Raw genomic sequence first — 21,464 nt, 5'->3', positions numbered from 1 at the left:
TAACACTAGTACCACTATCTCTAAGGCAAATTCTCAACTTCACAACTCGTATCCTCACGAATCTTATGGAAATTGTGGACAGTGCGGAAATTACCCAGTTGTACCAAATGCTGCTCAGTAATAATAATTGAAATGGTGAAAACACCATTACTCATCAATATTGGTGCAGTTTGCCAAGATTCAGATTCTGGTGTTGGTATTTAATAGTTGTGTGACCATGGGCAAGTTAATTAACCTCATTGTGCCTCAGTTTCCTCATCTGTAAAGTACTAACAATAGTATATACTTTATAAGGTTATTGTGAAGATTAAAGTAATTATTAGATACAAAGCACTTAGAACAGTACCTGGTACATGATGCTCACTATTTGCTAACTGCTGTCACAAATACACTACTATCACTACTCTTACTATTTTCTTCTTGTGTCATTTTCATATTTTGTTTTCAATTTAGGTGCTCTGACTTTTACAGTATAAGAATATGAAATCCTTACAGGAAAATTCCTTTAGGATTTTTGTTTAATAATTATATTGCCCTGTGATAAGTATTGATCACTCGGGTGAATGCATTTACAAATAACAGAATAACCTTTAACTCCCCCGTTAAATAAAATGAAAATATTTTTAGAAGCTTTTGTTTAGGATGGGAAGGTAGCTATTGTAGCTCCCTGGTTTATTGCATTTTTTTGCAAACCTCCTCCTTTCATGCTTTTATCCCACAATTAGCTATAGGATTTTTGCTTTTCTCCCAAACTATTGTATATTTGGACGTCTATAGTATTTTAGGATCCTTATTTACTAAGGATTCCTGTTCAGAATTCTGAAAATTGGTTAGGTGTGAAGTCTGACAATGTAATATATTTTTTAAAGTATAATTATACCCCCATAATGTAGTCATATTATAAGACTAAAATATTTATTTCATGATTTCTAGTTTTGTACACAACATTTTTTGTACTGCTTTTGGAATTATCCTCAAGGACAAGATCTTATTCACTCTTTATTCTTTATTCATTGATCTTTAAACAACTAGAAACATTTACAGCAAAATTGGGCAAGTTGAGTATTTATTATAAGCTGACTAACTTTTTTTATTCCAAAAATGCATGTGACAATGAAATATTAGGAGTTTTTTTTTTAAGTTTTTTTTTAACAGATTATGAAGGCAGTTCCAAAAGAAAAATTCTAAAGTTTTGTGTATTGGGGGAATAAATATATAACTTTCCAAAGTGACTACTTTGAAAGGACAAATACTTGTATTTATTTATTAAATATTTGTTTGAAAGACTGCCTGCTGTCAGCTTTCATAGATTGACAGTTTAAATAAAATATAGTCACTGCCCTTAGGGATCTTATAGTGCATTAAGGTTGCACTATTTGGGTAATATTTGGGTAATACAGTGTTACTATTTTATAGTACCACTTTTTATATGACAAACAAGCTATGATTTGCTTTTGATAAACATATTTTAAGTATTCCCTCTACTTTTTCATTTTAAAAATATTTTTTTCTTTTAGACTGAAACTATATAAATTTCCTTTTCTAGGAAAGAATATCCACCTCATGTCCAAAAATTTGAAAGTAATCCTGTAAGGTTAAGTCGGCCCCAAGGTGTTGGTAAGTAAGTGTGCAGTTTTTTTTGTTACACCTGTGAAGGGTTTTGAGTAGTTGTAAGGAAGGTAGAATAGGAATATGGTGCCAGTTTTAGAATATTCCCAGGTATAATAGGAATATATAGACCCATTTTTTATAATTGATTTGAGAATTTATTTATTATAATTGTGACCTGAAATCATTGGGGAATGATTCAAGGAGTGCACATTCAGGTGATTATAGTTGGAAATCTTTTTGATTATATTAGCATTGTTGTTAAACTCAGGATCCAAATATTAACTCTAGATGGGTTATAGCTTCAAAATTGTGTTTTGTTGCTCTTTGTTATAATCTTACATTATGTAATTTTCTTGATTAAAATGGTTTTGATCCTAAAATTTAGAATACATTAGGCACTGAATTAAAAAGAGCCCATACCTGATAAAACTGTGCTAATAGTAGATGTTGGAAAATTATTGTAAGTAGAAGTTTATATTTGCATTGAAGTAATTTTTAATACAGTGATATATTAAGCAAAAATAAAATAAGAGCAGATAGCATTTATGAAAAATGTTTCACCATCAAATTGATGTTCATTATCTAGAATAGATTCTTAATCTGTGTGTCCATCTTGTTTGTCCCAGACCTTTGCTTGTTTATTTATTTATTTTTTGACTTTTAAAAAATATTATAGTTGATTTACAATATTATATTAGTTTGAGATGTACAGCATTGTGATTCAGTATCTTTACAGGTTATTATTTATTAAGTTATTACAAGATAATGGCTGTAATTCCCTGTGCTATGGAATATATCCTTGTTGCTTGTATATTTTGCGAATAGTAGTTTGTATCTCTTAATCCCATAGGCCTTTGCTTATTTAAATAGCACTAGGGGCTCTTATTATCCAAAGTCTAATGATTTTAAGCAGCTCCAGTGGGTAAGACTCTGTGCTCCCAGTGCAGGGGCCCGGGTTCAATCCCTGGTTGGGGAACTAGATCCCGCATGCATGCCACAACTAAAGAGCTCACATGCCGCAACTAAGAGTCCACGTGCCGCAACTAAGAAGTCTGCATGCCACAACTAAAGATCCTGCATGCCGCAACTAAGACCCGGCGCAGCATAAATAGATAGATAGCAGCTAGGTTTTCCTGACTGCCAGCAGTTTGTTGTTTCTGTTTTTTTTTTTTTTTTTTTTTTTTTGAGGCACCTATATTTTTCTTTTAGTTTGGGTGAAAATCTTTTATGCATATATTGAACATATCCTATTTTATAAAGAGAATATTCCAAACTTAGCTTCATCCTTTCTTAACAACTTTGCAGTTATGAATGTGAATTATTATACTTCACAATGCATAGTTCTGTTCACTAAGTTTATTAAGTGTAGTAATAATGACTAGCCTCTTTAACATTCATACCTTAAACCTTTATTGAATTCTTAATCTGCCCTAGATGTTGAGTCAGTTGCTTTACATTCATTATTTGTTTCTATCGTGGCTCCCTACCCAAGATCTCAATAAGCTAAATTCAACTTTACCTACATTTTGTACAGAGGAGGAAATTGAGGCTTGGAGGGATTACACAACTTGCTCAAGGACACAGACTAGTATTGGAATCCAGGTCTATTTAATGCTAAAGGCCATGCATTCTCTTAACCACTGTGCTTTACTATTTTCTCCTTAGATCAGAAAGAAACTTACTCCTAATCCTCAGGGAAGAACTGCACAATAAGTACTATTATCATTCCCTTTACACAGATGCATTTCAGTAAGTTAAGTGATTTGGCCCATTATATGGTTTTAGATACCAATCAGCCCCAGACTTTTTTGAAAAATTTTTTGTTTATTCAATAATATTAAGTAGATAAGAATAACCTTTTTTTAAGAAAACCTTTTTATTTTGAAATCATTTTAGACTACTGAAAAGTTATTAAAATAGGACTCATTTACCCTTTACCCAGCTGCTCCTCATGTTCACATGTTACAATCATGGTACATTTACAAAACTAAGAAATTGGCATGGGTATAACATTCTTAACTAAGCAACAGACCTTGGTCTCATTTCACCAGTTTTCACTGGTAACTTTTTTCTGTTCTAAGATCTAGTTTGGGATCTTACATTGCATTTGTTTGTCACATCTCCTAAGTTTCCTTGACAATTTTGAAGAGTAATGGACAGTTACTTCATAGAATGCCTTTCTCTTTGGAAGTTTGTATGATGTTATCTTGTGATTAGATTGAGGCTATGCATTTTTGGCAAGACTTTCATGAAAGTGATGTTGTGTCTTTTTCTACACGTTATATCCGGGGTTGTATGATGTTGATTTGTCTTACTGCTGGTGATGTTAAACATGGTACCTTGGTTAGGTGGTTTCTGCTGGGTTTCTCCACTGTAAAATTATTTTTTTTCCCTTTGTATTTAATAAAGATCTTGGGAGAGATACTCTGACACTATGCAGATACCCTCTTTTTCCTCAAAATTGCACCCACTGATTTTGCATCTATTGGTGGATCTTGCTGGCAACAATTATTACTTGGTGTTTATCTAATGGTAATTTTCTGTTTTCTTCATTTCTTTTACATTTATTAATTGAAATTCTTTTGTAGGAAAGAGCTGTACCGTCTCCTTTACTTACCTATTCAGTTTATGCCTGTGGACTCATAATAAAGTGTGTGTGTAAATACATACTTACATACATATATATATATACACATACATATATATACACATATACATATATATAACATATATATGTGTGTGTATATATATGTGTATCTATCTATCTATATCTGTATCTATATCTATATAGGGTTGGCCAAAAAGTTTCTTTGGTTTTTAAGCAAAAATAAAAGACACATTTTTTATTTTCACCAAGAACTTAATTGAACAATGTATTCACCCTTTTGTTCCACTACCTTCTGCCATTTTTCAGGCAACTTCATAATTCCATCTTCCCAAAACTTTTTATCTTTTCAAACAAAGAACTGTACCAGTTGCCTTTTACAGTCTTCCGGAGAATGGAAATTTTTTCCCTTAAGAGAATTTTGTAAAGGCCAAAATAAATGTAAATACAAAGGTGCAATGTCTGGTGAATACGGCGGATGAATCAGTACTTCCCAGCCAAGCTGTAACAGCTTTTGCCTGGTCATCAGAGGAACATGCGGTCTTGCGTTATCCTGATGGAAGATCATGCGTTTTCTGTTGACTAATTCCGGATGCTTTTCGTCGAGTGCTGCTTTCAGTTGGTCCAACTGGGAGCAGTCCTTGTTAGAATGAATCGTTTGGTTTTCCGGAAGGAGCCCATAATAGGGGACTCCCTTCCAATCCCGCCATATACAGAACATCACCTTCTTTGGATGAAGAGTTGCCTTTGGTGTGGTTGGTGGTGCTTCATTTCACTTGCCCCACGATCTCTTCCATTCCACATTAGTGTACAGTACCCACTTTTCATAGCCCGTCACGATTTGTTTTAAAAATGGAACGTTTTCGTTACAAGAATCATATGGAGAAATACGCTCAAGGTTTCTTCCGCTTAACTTCTGTGGATCCCAAACATCAAAGCAATTAACATAACCAGGCTGGTGCCAATGATTTTCAACTCTTGATTTGGATATTTTGAGTACGTCGGCTATCTCTCGTGTGGTATAATGTTGATTGATCTCAATTAATGTCTCGATTTGATTGCTATCAAACTCAAGTGGTCTACCTGACCGTGGAGCATCATCCAGCAAGAAATCTCCAGCACGAAGCTTCACAAACCACTTTTGACACATTCGATCAGTCGCAGCACCTTCCCCATACATTGCACAAATCTTTTTTTTTTTCGTTTCGTTTGCGTTTTTAACCTTTCTTGAAATAATAAAGCATAATGTGCCAAAAATGTTGCATTTTTCTTCCATCTTCAGTATTAAAATGGCCACACAAAAATTCACCAATTTTGATGTTTTTTTTAAATGCACACTGATGTGACAGCTGTCACAACACAGTCTTAACAATATTGTTTCAAATGAATTTAAAGACAACTAAGCTACTAGAGGCATCCTATGGAAAAAACAAATGACCTTTTTGGCCAACCCAAAATATATATACACACACACACAATCATGTGGACAGGTAGTATTTTTAAACTTTGGGAAAGGCATATTGGTATATTTAGCTTGTAAACTACAGCTGCTTTGTGTTAGGTAGGTACACGTATACTTGGGTATAGTATGAATGACAGTGCTATAACAATATTGCATATATTGTTACATAAAGATTGCATTTTATTTTAGGATTTCCTTTGGAGATAGTTTTTTTAATAAATTTATTTATTTTTGGCTGTGTTGGGTCTTCGTTTCTGGGCGAGGGCTTTCTCTAGTTGTGGCGAGCGGGGGCCACTGTTCATCGCGGTATGCGGGCCTCTCACTGTGGCGGCCTCTCTTGTTGCGGAGCACAAGCTCCAGACGCTCAGGCTCAGTAGCTGTGGCTCATGGGCCCAGTTGCTCCACGACATGTGGGATCTTCCCAGAGCAGGGCTCGAACCCGTGTCCCCTGCATCGGCAGGCAGATTCTCAACCACTGCACCACCAGGGAAGCCCGGAGTTAGTTTTTAAAATGGTGAGATTTCAAACCCCAGGATCAAGTTACTGGCATAGCACCTGGAATAATTTTCCTCTAAAAAGAAATCACTGTCTTTTTATAGTTCTTACCACTTAAAGTAACTTCCTTTATTATTGTTTTTCTCCTTTATTTTGCATTTAAGAGACACTTAATATGAATTATAGCCATTTATTAGCACTAAGCTAACGAACATTGATAAGCAGTTCTCTAGGATTAAATTAAAGCTTGTAAACTATTAAGTATAATTTTTGGATAGATCAGATATCCCATTGCTTTTTTGTTTGGTGTTCTTTTTATATTTTTTCTAAGTATGTAAAATAACAACATATAACTATAAATTAAGATTTCTTATTTTTTTCTCTATTCTTTCTTTTGTTTCTTAAACTTCCTTTTTGTTTTCCAGTCTGTTCTTTGTGTTCTTGTCAGAGAATTAATAGACGTTATATACTGTCTCTGAGTGAACATTTAATTATATTCTTAATGTAATTACATTATTATTTCAACCTAAATCACCTGACTTAGCACTATTTAACTCATGTGCAGAAGAAAAATATCCGCTCACTCTTAACCAGTCAGGGTATCTTCTCCTGGTACTTTAACATATAACTTGCTACACTTCTATGCATATATACCCTTTTTTTTTTTAATGCGTTTATACTATGTTTACTGTTCTGTAACTTGCTTCTTACTTTGTTACATTATTATCCGGTTTCTGTACTCTCATTAAAAGATTTTGGAATATCAGAAGAAAACCAGAATGAAAAACACAAGGGAAGTTTAAGAATCAAATAGATGAATTTATATATAGTGGACTTTACAAGTTAATATAGCCAAGTCTCCGGTCATTTTTTTCATGAAAGCATAGTGACCCACTATATTTCTGTACCATAATTTAGGTTTTTAATGTTTTGATATTATATATATTATTAACAATTTAGCTCATATTATGTATTTTATCTATTATTTACTTAGGTCAAATCCCTAGAAATAAAATTATAAGGACAAAGTTTATGCACATTTTAAAGACTTCTGATATATTACTGCCAAAATGCTTTCTGTAAAGGGTGTCAGCTCCCAGCAAGCAGAATCTGAGTGTGCCTGTTTTCTCACATGCTCCTCAGCAGCAGTAGATATTACTATCCTTCAGGCTTTGCCAGGCTGATAGGGAAGTAGTATTTGGTTTTTTTTAAAATTTCCTCATTACTGACGAAGCATTTTATATGTTGAGTGGCCATTTGGATTTCTTCTTTTATTCATGTCTGCCTGTTGTCTCCTTTGCCTGTTTATCACATATTTCGCATAGACAAAAGTGATTTTTAAGGAGGTTGTAGTGAGAATGTGATATATGACTGCCATTTTATTCTATACTGAAAACCAGTCATAGTAACAGCTACATGATGGAGAAAACCAGCTGTTTTTCTAATTAGTCTTTCTCTTTTCACAGATGATAAAAATAACTTAAAAGCAAATAAATAACCATAATAAAGATAGTTGTTTGTGTTCTAACCATCCTTGAGGTATATAGTTTCCGGCAGATTAGTAGTATCACGACTAAATTTTCAAACAAAAAAGTGAAGGGCTGTCCTTGCCCCACCCCACCTCCGACTTCTATTATGAAAATTTTCAAAGATACCAAAAAGTTGAAAGACTTTCACAGTGAATACACATATATCTACTACATAGATTCTACAGTTAACACTTTTCTATACTTAACTTTATCACATATCCGTGTATCTAATCATTTATATATAAATTCATCTTATTTTTTCCAATGTATTTTAAAGTAAGTTACAGACACCAGTACAGTTTACTCCTAAACACTTCAGCAGGCATATCATTATCTAGAGTTCAATATATGTTTTAGTTTTCTTTTCTCTTTTGAAATAAAATTTACATACAATGAAATGCACAAGTCATAAGTGTACAGTTAAATACATTTTGACAAGTACACATACCTTACTAACCCAAAGCCCTGGGAAGACATAGTACAAATGATATCATCACTGCAGAAAGTTCCCTCATGTTCCTTTCAGTTACTCCTCATCCCTGCCCTCTCAAAGGTAACTATTTTCATATAAGTGGAATAATACAACGTTTACTCTTTGTTGTAAGTGTTCTTTTCACTCTGGATAGTTTTTTTGAGATTCACCCATGTTGTTGCATGCATTAGTAATTTGTTACTTTAATGTTCCATTGTATGGCTGTACCAGTTTGTTTATCATTCTCCTGATGATGGACACCTGAGTTGTTTCCAGGGTTTTTTGGTTTTTTGTTTTTTTGTTTTTGCAGTACGCGGGCCTCTCACTGCTGTGGCCTCTCCCGTTGCGGAGCACAGGCTCCGGACGCGCAGGCTCAGTGGCCATGGCTCACGGGCCCCGCCGCTCCGCGGCATGTAGGATCTTCCTGGACCGGGACCGGGACACAAAACCGTCTCCCCTGCATCGGCAGGCGGACTCTCAACCACTGTGCCACCAGGGAAGCCCATCCAGGGGTTTTTTGTTTGTTTGTTTTAAGATTATGAGTAAAGCTACTATAAATGTTCTTTTTATGGAGGACATTTTTTTTTAAGTTTAGGTTTTAAAATTTATTCCAAAGATCCAACCTATTAATCACTTTTACTTGTCTCATAATATCTTCCATATTCTTACCTTTTCTACATATCTGGAAATAGTGTGGTATATTAAAAAGACATTGAGCTAGAAAATCCAGCAGGAAATATCCCAATCTTTTTTTTTTTTTCATTGACGTATATAGTTGATTTACAACTGTTGTGTTAGTGTCTGGTATACAGCAAAGTGATTCAGTTATAAATATATATTCTTTTTCATATTTTTTTCCATTATAAGTTATTATAAGATATTGAATATAGTTCTCTGTGCCCTGCAATAGGGCCTTGTCTTGTTGTTTATCTATTTTATATATAGTACTTTATATCTGCTAATCCAAAACTCCTAATTTATCCCTTCCCCACTTTCCTCTTTGGTAACCATAAATCTGTTTTCTCTGTCTGTGAGTCTGTTTCTGTTTTTTGTTTTGTTTTTTTAATAAGTGCATTTGTATTATATTTTAGAATACACATATATAAGTGATATCATATGATATTTGTTTTGTCTTAGTATGATAATCTCTAGGTCCATTCATGTTACTGCAAATGAGGTTATTTAATTCTTTTTTTATGGGGAAGTAGTATTCCTGTGTGTGTGTGTGTGTATGTGTGTGTGTGTGTATACACACATATCAATCTTCTTTATACATTCATCTGTTGATGGACATTTAGGTTGCTTCCATGTCTTGGCTGTTGTAAATAGTGGTGCTGTGAACATTGGGGTGCATGTATCTTTTTGAATGAGAGTTTCCTCTGGATATATGCCCAGGAATGGGATTGCTGGGTCATATAGTAATTCTATTTTTAGTTTTTTAGGGAACCTCCATACTGTTCTCCATAGTGGCTGCACCAATTTATATTTCCACCAACAGTGAAGGAGGGTTCCCTTTTCTCCACACCCTCTCCAGCATTTCTTGTTTGTGGACTTCTTAATGATGGCCATTCTGACTGGTGTACAGTGATTCCTCATTGTAGTTTTGATTTGCATTTCTCTGATAATTCGTGATGTTGAGCATCTTTTCATGTGCCTATTGGCCATCTGTATATCTTCTTTGGAGAAATGTCTATGTCCTCTGCCTGGTTTTTGATTGGATTGTTTGGTTTTTTTCGTTACTGAGTCTTATGTGCTGTTTGTATATTTTAGAAATTAAGCCCTTGTTGGTCGCATCATTTGAAAATATTTTCTCCCAGTCCATAGGTTGTCTTTTTGTTTTGTTGATGGTTTCCTTTGCTGTGCAAAAGCTTATAAGTTTGATTAGGTCCCATTTGTTTCTTTTTGCTTTTACTTCTATTGCCTTGGGAGACTGACCTAAGAAAACATTGGTACTATTTATGTCAGAGAATGTTTTGCCTGTGTTCTCTGCCAGGAGCTTTATGGTGTCTCGTGTTAATCTTGGTGTTTGTTTTGTGTGGTCTTGGGTAAACACTCAGTATTCACCTTCTCATCCCCAGAAGGGGGCATTCAGTGAAAGCAAGAGTGTCACATAGGTTTCATCTCAAGTACCTCCCTGGAGTACTTTGTTGAGGGTTTGGTACAGTTTAGCAAAAATGACTTCCATGATCAGTTAGCTGCTAAAACTTCCATGAGCCTCTTGTTGTTAGGCATTTGCCGTTCCTGGACCAGTCAGGTTTTAAATCTTTTGCCATATTATGTTTCTGGCTATAATTTGAAGCTAGTTAATTTTCACATGAATTGTCATAATCTTCTCAAGTGTTTTTCTCTTTCCATGGAAGATAGAATCCCAAAGGAATTTCTTAATCCTGACATTGACATTAACATATTTATGCTTATTGTCTCTTTGTAGATCTACTCTAGTTTCCCATACACTGTCAGTCATTTGCCATACTTCCACATCACGTTGGTTTCAGAAGTTTCATCTTAAAACGTCTAATTAATGTCATTCTTTGCATTTTCTTTTTTTGATAAGGACCTCAGTAGAAATTCATTACTTCACATTCACCAGAGGCTTCACGTAGGAGGGAAGCCTTTTAAGTGTGATCAGCATGGTAAGTTTTAGTCGGAGTTCAGTACTTATGTTCATCAGAGAGTCCACACAGGAGAAAAGCCATGTAAGTGTGATGAGTGTGGTAAGGGCTTCAGTCAGAGTTCAGATCTTCAAATTCATCAGTTAGTCCACACGGGAGAAAAGTCCTATAAATGTGATGACTGTGGTAAGGGCTTTACCCAGCACTCAAATCTTCAAATCCATTAGAGGGTGCACACAGGAGAGAAGCCTTACAAATGTGACGACTGTGGGAAGGACTTTAGTCACAGCTCGGATCTTCGCATTCATCAGAGGGTCCATACGGAGTGAAGGGGGAAGCCCTATACTTGTCATGAATGTGGGAAGGGCTTCAGCAAGAGTTCCACACTTCACACTCACCAAAGAGTACATACTGCAGAGAAACCCTATAAATGTGAACAGTGTGGGAAGGGCTTCAGTCAGCATTCACATCTTCTCATTCATCAGAGAGTCCATACAGGAGAAAAATCTTTTGTTTCTCTTTGGTTATCCTCTCCTCTCTACAGGTTGACCTCCTGTTTACTCACTCTGCGCATGCTTATAATATTCTTTGCATTTTCTGTCTCTTTCCTTTAGTTCCTTATAGATAATCTTGATTTAGGAGGTCAAGATTTTAAAATCGTTTTTCTCTATTATCTTTTTTTTTTTTTTTCCGTTTTTGGTGCCAAAATTTATTTTCTTAAAAATCTAAAACCCTCTTAAAATCATTTTGTAATAACACAGTGATACAGAAGAGCTTCCATATTACAGATGTAAATTCAATGAAGAAGGGTATACTGGTATATAAACTGTTGTAAAATAAGCTTTGGGGGAACATATGAACATTAGGTGTTCAGTATGAACATTTTATATTTTCAGGTGAGGTGCAGGTACAGAAATCTGAGATTACTGATTGCTAGAACATTATTTAATTGAGCCCACGAAATGATTACAGAGTTGGGATTTTTAGGCCATAAATGAGGATTAAGTACAACGTTGAAGGCAATATTTAAAATGCCATCTCAGGGGGTATAAACCTTTACGTTGGGAAAGCAATTTCCTTTTTACCTGATTTCTCAAAATTAATTTCTCCAAAATTAATTTTCTCGAAGTAATTAGTGAGCCAATTCATAGTATTAGCTTATTTAACATTAGCTCTTTGGGTACTTTATATATTGGTTCTGTGGTTTTTTTGGTTTTTTGTTTGTTTGTTATTTTTGTAATCTATTTTGTGTATAGTAGGGTATATCTGTCAGTCCCAATCTCCCAATTTAACCCTCCCCCTGCCCCCCTAGTAACCATAAGATTGTTTTCTATATCTGTGACTCTATTTCTGTTTTGTAAATAATTTCATCTGTACCATCTTTTTAGATTCCACATATAAGCGTTATCATATGATATTTGTCTTTCTGTGTCTGACTGACTTCATTCAATATGACAATCTCTAGGTCCATCCATGTTGCTGCAAATAACATTATTTCATTCTTTTTTATGGATGAGTAATATTCCATTGTATATATGTACCACATTTCCTTTATCCGTTCATCTGTCAATAGACACTTAGGTTGCTTCCATGTCTTGGCTATTGTAAATAGTGCTGCTATCAACATTGGAGTGCATGTATCTATACATAGAAAATCCTAAAGATGCTACAAAAAACTACTAGAGCTCATTAATGAATTTGGTTAAGTTGCAGGATACAAAATTAACACACAGAAATCTGTTGCATTTCTATACACTAACAATGAAAGATCAGAAAGAGAAAGTAAAGAAACAATCTCATTTACCATTGCAACAAAAAGAATAAAACACCTAGGAATAAACCTACCTAAGGAGACAAAAGGCCTGTACTCCAAAAACTATAAGACGTTGATGAAAGAAATCGAAGATGACACAAACAGATGGAAAGATATACCATGTTCTTGGATTGGAAGAATCATTGTTGTCAAAAATGACTATACATGGGCTTCCCTGGTGGCGCAGTGGTTGAGGGTCCGCCTGCCGATGCAGGGGACACGGGTTCGTGCCCCGGTCTGGGAAGATCCCACATGCCGTGGAGCGGCTAGGCCCGTGAGCCATGGCCACTGAGCCTGTGGGTCCAGAGCCTGTGCTCCGCAACAGGAGAGGCCACAACAGTGAGAGGCCCGCATACCGAAAAAAAAAAAAAAAGACTATACTACCCAAGGCAAACTACAGATTCATGCAATCCCTATCAAATTACCAGTGGCATTTTTCACAAAACTAGAACAAAAAAATCTTAAAATTTATATGGAGACACAAAAGACCCTGAATGGTCAAAGCAATCTTGAGAAAGAAAAACGGAGCTGGAGGAATCAGGCTCCCTGACTTCAGACTATACTACAAAGCTGCAGTCATCAAAGCAGTATCGTACTGGCACAAAAACAGATATATAGATCAATGGAACAGGATAGAAAGCCCAGAGATAAATCCACGCACCTACAGTCAATTAATCTACAACAAAGGAGGCAAGACTATACAATGGAGGAAAGACAAGTCTCTTTCAATAAATGGTGCTAGGAAAACTGGACAGCTACATGTGAAAAAATGAAATTGGAACATTCTTTAACACCATACACAAAAATAAACTCAAAATGTATTAAAGACCTAAATGTAAGGCTCGGTACTATAAGACTCTTGGAGAAAAACATAGGGAGAACACTCTCTGACATAAATCGCAGCAAGATCTTTTTTGATCCACCTCCTAAAGTAATGAAAACAAAAACAAATGGGACCTAATTAAACTTAAAAGCTTTTGCACAGAAAAGGAAACAATAAACAAAACAAAAAGACAACCCACAGAATGGGAGAAAATATTTGCCAATGAAGCGACCGACAAGGGATTAATCTCCAAAATATACAAACAGCTCATGAAGCTCAGTAACAAAAAAACAAACAACCCAATCAGAAAATGGGCAGAATATCTAAATAGACATTTCTCCGAAGAAGACCAAAACATACAGATGGCCAAAAAGCACACGAAAAGATGCTAACATCACTAATTATTAGAGAAGTACAATGAGATGGCCATCATCAAAAAAAATCTACAAACAATAAATGCTGGAGAGGGTGTGAAGAAAAAGAAACCTTTCTACACTGTTGGTGGGAACGTAAATTAGTATGGCCACTGTGGAGAACAGTATGGAGATTCCTTAAAAAACTAAAAATAGAGCTACCATGTGATCCAGCGATCCCACTCCTGGGCATATACCCTCAGAAAACCACAATTCGAAGAGATACGTGTACCCTAATGTTCATTGCAGCGCTATTTACAATAGCCAGGACGTGGAAGCAACCTAAATGTCCATTGAGAGAGGAATAGATAAAGAAGATGTGGTACATATAAACAACGTTTTTCTCTATTATCAATAAAAATTTTCAGTTTCTCTCAGGGCTTGGACCCCTTGTTTTCCCCCCTTGTTAATTGTGTTAAGAGATAGAGAAAAATGTGACATAGACATGATGAGATAGCTGTAGTGGAGAGAAGAGTGTGAGTATATGATCAGGATTGAAATGATAATAGTTTTTAAAATGTCAGTCTCTGAGTAGGGCCTGGCAGGAAAACGATATAGAGACATACTTGAGCAAAATGATTTGCAGTGATATTGTGGGGATTACAAAGATTCCTAAAATACGTTTAAAAGGAAAAAGCTCTCTTGTGTACGTACAAAAATTTAATTACCAAGACCAAGAAAAGTTGGAGGAGAAAAAAAAAAAACCATGTTTTAAGACAGCTGTCTCTGTAAATTAAATTACGCCAATAATTGGTTGTGTATTCCACACACAACCAGTGTGTATTTTCTGAATTCCAAATCTTGTCTGCCTCCTTTTTTACTTAGTGCCACATTCTAGTTCTTTAATACTCATTTGTATAGAAACTGCTTTTTATATCCAATCCATCTAACAAAGTAAGTTAGCCTTCATAGGAATATAGCTAACAGCTAGATGCTTTGACTGGAGCAGCTGGTCTGTAACCTCAGGTGTTCTTGGGAGCAGCTTTCCTTTCCTCTCCCTGGCTGAATCCTTATGTTTCTAGGTCTGCGACTGTATCGTTTCTCTGTGTGACAGAGTTAAGACATTCTCCGAGGTGACATAGTACTAACATCCCTTCCTTTCAACCATGTGATTTCATCTTTTTTGAATGTGTCATGTAGTCTTTTCTGATGTGATTCATTAATCCAGTAAACACTTTTTCAGCCCCTGCCTTGTGCAGTTTCTAAACTCTGAGAAAACAGGTGACTAAAACATGATTTCTGCTTTTCCAGAGCTGACAGTATAATGAGAGGAAACAGATCAGTGCAAATAATTAGCTTAAAATAAAATGAGTACTAATAGAAGTATGGATAAAGTGCTGTGGAAGCTCTGAGTATTTGCTTCATCATGCTTAGTGTGGGATAGAGGTAGCTTCGTAACAAAGAATAGTTTGAATTTACTAGATAAGTAGGGAGGGCTTTGCTTGTGAAGAGAACAGCATATATGTAAGAGGGTGAAAGAAAACATCATGGAGAAATGCATGTGTTTGAGGTATAGTATTTTTGGAATTAAGACTGGAACATCAGTGCAGCCTTCTGCTTGGCAGGATACGGGGTTTAGACTTTTTTCCTTAGCTAATGGAATCATTGAGAGATTTTAAGCATTAGAATGGTAGAATCATATTTGAAAGATGACCTTGGCAGTAGGGGAGAAGGATTTGAAGCAAGCAAAATTGGAGTGAGGGAGATCATTTTAGGTAGGGGTTAAGCATCTGAAATATAGTGGCAGTGGAATTGGAGAGGAAGGAATGAGTTCAAGAGCTATTGGTAGAATTCACTTGACTGTGAGAAAGGAGACACAAGGACAAGTCAACGCTTACTCAGATTTCTAGCTTTGGTGTCCAGGAAAATAAAGGTGTTCAGACTGGACAATGGATGGGAAGGTGGAGTCACTCAGTGGGACTCTGTGATTGCACTAAACCAGAGTAATTGCATGGGTTTCTTAAGACAGTATTGTATACCAAGCTCAGAAAGATAATGCTAATTTTTATGTGTAGATGATCTCCTTATTTTAAAAATATCAGAAGATAAGAGGATGTAAAAGATAGGAAAATGGAAGTATTTAACAAACTTGGAATTATGCAGGTAGAGCATTTTAGTTTGTAGATTCATTAAGTTTTGTTTTAGAAACGTGTTCAGTTTTCTTTGCTGATGAAGTCAGATTGTAATAAATTTTAAATTGTTCTGTTTGGAGTTCGTTAAATCATTTAAAAATTCAAATTATGAATTAATTAGAAATGAAAATGATTGAATTTACATTGAAAAATAATGAAGAAAATTCTCTTTTGTGTGTCTTAAATTTAAAAAACCATTAAATCGAGAATTAGTTTAGTTTCCTTTATCTAAGCAGTTGTACCCAATGTTTGAATTCAAATTTTTCTTATTACCAATCTAAGAAGAGTAACCAACTTAGGGGAGGAAAAAATGTGTGTGTGTGTGTGTGTGTGTGTGTGTGTGTGAGAGAGAGAGAGAGAGAGAGAGAGAAAGGAGAGAGAGATTCAGTGCAAGAAGTGCTCTTCTGCCTTAGTTGCACAGAATAAGCTGAAGAGAATATTGGTACACTTGATGAAAATGGTCCACAGTTTGGGGGCTGGCAGAGAGATCCTGGTAAAGAAAAGGCAGGAGCAACCAGGAGATGGCCACTGGCTCTGACCTAAAGTTCTGTTTTTCTTTATTGTACATATTGAAACATTAGTTTATTTTAACTAAAACATAATTTGATAATATGTTAGTATTTTTTCATAGCAAAAGATCATGAGGAATTTATAAAGTTTAATTTCAGTACTTTTTTTTCCCCCCTTCCTTTAGATCGTATAATGAAAAAAACAGAAGAGTCTGAATCACACCTGGATTCTGAAATTAAAAGGAAAGTTGCACAGAAACGTCACAGTAGTACATGTCAGTCTACCCCACATTCTCTGTCTCCTGCTTCCAAAAAATGTTTAACTGATTTAGAGGTGGGTAGAGAAATTATTCTTTGTTGCTAATCAATTGGTATTTTTATTAATATTATTTTTAGTATTTATTAAATTCTAGGTGACCTTTTGAATAGGACTGGAAGAGAACTAGAAAAGTTATTTAGGCAAACTTTTCTGCCTTCATTAGATCATTTTTCAGTTATCAAAAATCCAGAATATATATCTTTCTGAAAAGAATTTGTGAGTACTTCCCTGCAGCATACTTCAAATGATTGCTCTCAATCAGAAGTTTTTAGAAATAAGTTTAAATTTATAGAAAAAATGATAAGTATCCACATATTCTTCCATTTAATTCCCCAGTTTTCCACATTTGCTTTATTGTTCTCCCTCACTCTGCCTTCCTCTGTGTGTGTGTGTGTGTGTGTGTGTGTGTGTGTGTGTGTGTGTGTGTGTGTGTATTTTTCTGTACCATTTGAGTATAAGTAAGGCAGAATGCCCATTTACTACATAATACTTTAGTGTGTGTTTCCTTAAAAAAAAAAAAATTCCTATATAACCAGAGTACAACTGTCAAATATTTTTAATTAACATGGATCCAAAATTATCATCTAATCCACAAACTTCACTCAAATTTTCCCTAACCAGTGTCCTTTATGGGAACAGGATCATGTACATTTAGTTGTCATGATCTTCAGTCTTCTTTAATCTGGAATAATTCCTTGATATTCCCTTCTCATTAATAACCTTGATATTTATAAGGAATATAGGCCTCTTACTTTGTACCTCAAGTTGGGTTTGTCTAATGGTTCATCATGATTTATACATTTTTCAAGAATCCTCAGAAGTGATGCTTTGATCTTATTGCATCACATCGGGAAGTATATAATGTTGATTTTCACATTACTCACTTTTAAGATGTACTCTTCTAGATTTTTCCCGGTATTTTAGTAGGTATTTTTAATAGATATTTCTATACTCGTTTATTTATTTTACTTATTTATTTTTGGCTGCGTTGGGACTTTGTTGCCGTGCATGGGCTTTCTCTAGTTGTGGCGAGTGGGCTTCTCATTGCCGTGGCTTCTCCTGTTGCGGAGCACGGGCTCTAGGCACGCGAGCTTCAGTAGTTGCAGCATGTGGGCTTCAGTAGTTGCAGCACAGGCTCAGTAGTTGTGGCTTGCCAGCTCTAGATCTTGGGCTTAGTAGTTGTGGCACACGGGCTTAGTTGCTCCACGGCATGTGGGATCTTCCCAGACCAGAGCTTGAACCTGGGTCCCCTGCATTGGCAGGCGGATTCTTAACCACTGCACCACCAGGAAAGTCCCTGTACTCATTTATTAATAAGAGTTTTTTCTTATCCCACGTTTACTTATATATTTTTCTGTTTTTATCAGCTTAGACACATAGATTCTTATTTTACACAAAACGGTTATACTCTATAACTATCATTTTTCATTTTGATGCTCAAATTGTCCCAGACTTGGCCCATGGAAAGTTCTTCAAGCTGGCTACTGTTTCTTTTTGACATATTCCCATCATTATTTGAGTACTTACTTTATGGTATATCCAGATGGTCTAGACTTCTTTGTATTTTCTCTTCATCAGCCCTAGTCATGCATTTCTCCCAAGGAGCCATTGTTTCTATAAGTGGAGGGAAGATATTTGGGCAATAGTTGTGCTCATTGCTACTGGGTGTCACATTTATAGGCCCTCTCAGCGACTGAACTAGGAAATATTTGTGTGCATCTGTGTTAATATTCAGTACTTATTAAAATCTATGAGTTTACATTGACAATTCCATTTCTAGTCCAACACCACAGTGTTTACTTTAGCCTTTTGTATGTTGCATGTTTGTAACTGCCTTCTCTGACAGTGAGAAACCTGTCTCCCATCGTCTCCAGTGTAATTACTTATTTGCTCCGTTGCCTTTTACGTGCCCAGTCCTCTGACATGCCAGCCTAAGGTCGGCTTGGGACATACTGGCCTTCCCCACAGTGCTTCGCCCACTGCTTGACCCAGGGCAAGGAGGAGAGAGGAAGAAAGCTCCTTCCCAGACACATCATCCTTTCTCCATTAGGCATGCAAGCCAAAAACCTCAGAATTTTTTTTTTAACATCTAATATATATTTTCTTCCTTTTTATGTTTATTCCCGTGCCACTTATGCTTTTCTTAGTGGAGATAAAGAATAGATTGGTGCCATCCTGTACATAACTTTAAATTCTTGAATAAGATTAGTGGTAGTCTGTGAAATTTCACACTATGTACTGCTTGTAAGAAAACAAGGTCTTTGGTATTTAATGAGACTATAAAAAGTTCAGAATATTTACACAGTATGACATTATCTCAGTGGTGTCTCATCAAAGGCAGGCTCTTTCTTATTAAGTATAGTTGGTTATTATTGTGTAGAGACTGGCAGATAACTATGTGATATGTAATTTGGATTTATTTTATTTTGTAAGTTTCCACTGACCAAAAGGGAGGAAATGACACTTTAATTAATCTTTGTTTCCCAAAAGAAATTATACTTAGCATACAATTGTTAGGAAAATTTACTACTTTACTAAAAGTAATTGAGCATTATTGAGATTCTAGTTTTTAGGTCACTAGGTTGATAAAATTCTTAATCTCTAGTTTTTATCATGAAAAATTTAATATCATGTTTGGTTCAGCTGATCTGCATTTTACTCCTAATTGTTGCAAATGGTTCTAAGATACATGTTTCTTGGCTGATGGAAGGCTTATGATAATAGCTCATGATATATTTCCTTCTATATTTTAATATTAAAAATTTTAATAGTAGAGAAGTGCTTTTTCTGTTTCTGTATCAATTTTATATAATTTTATATAAGAAAATATGTGAAAGTATGCCTTTCCATGGGGTTCTTTTTATTGAAATATGTCCTTTATTATAGACAATAAAGTATTGGAGACAGTCTGAACCCAGCTCCTCGATTCTTAAAAGGCAGAGTTAGGTCATACATAGCTGATTCCCACTGTGGCAGAGGGGGGTCTAGCTCCCACATAAATGAACGTATTTAAACTTTTTTGAGTGTACCATGATATTTTTTAAACCTAGCTAGAGGTGGAAATATGTCTATGCTCATCATGAAAATAATGGGGTTTAGATAATTTTTTAGAGGATTAGAGCGTAGTATGTAGATAGGGACTGCTCTATTGTTTATGGGTTTCCCTTTCTGGTACAGTAGGACGTGGTCAACCATTTGCATTATTTGTATATTTATTTTCCTTCTTATAGACATAAGTGCTACAGAACCTTGTTCACATAAATAGGTACATGAGTATGGAAAGAGTTTTATTACAGTAATATCACCAAGTACCTTGAACTCCTTCTGTGTTATATGCTTCAAAATTACATGACACTCTACTGTCAAAAAACATTTTTTAATGATATAACAATTGTAAGAGGCCTAGATTAGGCCTTCCTTAAAATATTTTTGAAGTACTGTCTTAGAAATAAATTATCTTGTAAAAGTTTTTGTTAATCAGAACTTAGAATTGATTCATTTTTCCAACATTTAAAATTATCCTTCTGCTTGGTTCGGTGATTTTTATACCGCAAGGCAGTGCACCCTTGTAATATTTCAAATGGAAGATGGGTTTAGTGTTCTTTTTTTGTTTTTGCTTTTAAGTATGAGAAGAACAATTGTGGCAGGTGGTGCTTTGACATGAGAAGCATAATCAAATCAGGTTTTGGAAAGGTTACATGTGTGAATTGAGGATCTAGATGTTGATTCCCTTGAGATTATATATGTCCTGTATGCCTTAGAAAATCTTTATGTAACCCTTGAGGAATATACATAGTCCAATTTGAAGACTGCTGCACTAGATGGTTTGAACATTCCTTCCAGCATTCTGATGCTAGATCTCAAATAACATTCAGGGTTTTGTGGTAGCCATAGTGATGATGATGGGAAGTAGGAGATTTAATTTTGAGATTACTGTTGTTGCTGTTCCATGATGTTGAAATAAAATGCCAAAGTCTTTTGTTTCTTTCCTTATTTTTTGGAATTTAAGGTTTCTAAACAGTGTGGATATTGTCCAAAATGTGGAAAAGAAAAAGAAAACCAGACCAAATGCCAAAGTTGTGGTATTCCTTTTCCTAAGGATTTGCAAAGAAATTGCAGACAAGCTGTAACTTTGAATGAATCTACTGGATTATTAAGAACATCAATTCATCAGAATTCTGGAGGACAGAAGTCACAAAACACAGCATTACCAGCCAAGAAGTTTTATGGCAACAGTGTGGGAAAGGTTCCAGTTGATATTATTGTGAGTTGTGATGATAGTGGACAGAATAATTTACAGACTAATGGGAAAGTCATTCTACCTAGGGCAAAAGTAGCCAAAATCACAAATCTGAAAGAGAGGAAAACAAGCCTGTTAGACCTAAATGACCCAAGTAAGTATTTTACTCCCTTTAGTATTGCTGATATCAATCCGTTATTTTTCACATATATTTTTAATGTGAGCATGAGCATATTTCAGAACTGTAATTTTAAAAGGTATCTTCTTGTGTCAGTTATGTGCCATGGTTTTGAGGTAGATTATTAAAACTGTCCATGTAGTTGGAAAATATAACTGATTTTGTTCTTATTCCATCCATCTTAAATAGTTAAAAAAAAAAAAAAAAAGGCACAGACCTTGGCCCTAGTCTTAGGTCAAGTGCCAGTTATG

At 35.3% G+C, this 21,464-nt stretch overlaps 1 protein-coding gene across 13 annotated transcripts in view; it reads left to right on the top strand.

Moving 5' to 3' along the window:
- SENP6 (SUMO specific peptidase 6) overlaps nt 1-21,464 on the top strand; it is a 101,859-nt gene that overhangs the window by 43,428 nt on the left and 36,967 nt on the right. For 12 of the 13 annotated variants that reach the window (XM_032651027.1, XM_032651026.1, XM_032651025.1 and 9 more), the window contains 3 exons: nt 1,547-1,617; nt 16,662-16,810; nt 20,805-21,189. In XM_032651027.1, the coding sequence (XP_032506918.1) occupies nt 1,547-1,617; nt 16,662-16,810; nt 20,805-21,189 (605 nt within the window). The remainder of the gene's footprint in view (nt 1-1,546; nt 1,618-16,661; nt 16,811-20,804; nt 21,190-21,464) is intronic. The other variant, XM_032651031.1, reaches the window with a different exon arrangement.

Source organism: Phocoena sinus, chromosome 12 (genome assembly GCF_008692025.1).
Source record: "Phocoena sinus isolate mPhoSin1 chromosome 12, mPhoSin1.pri, whole genome shotgun sequence".
Classification (NCBI taxonomy): domain Eukaryota; kingdom Metazoa; phylum Chordata; class Mammalia; order Artiodactyla; family Phocoenidae; genus Phocoena; species Phocoena sinus.
The sequence above is the reverse complement of the archived record's forward strand: the minus strand, read 5'-3'. Positions and strand labels throughout refer to the sequence as shown.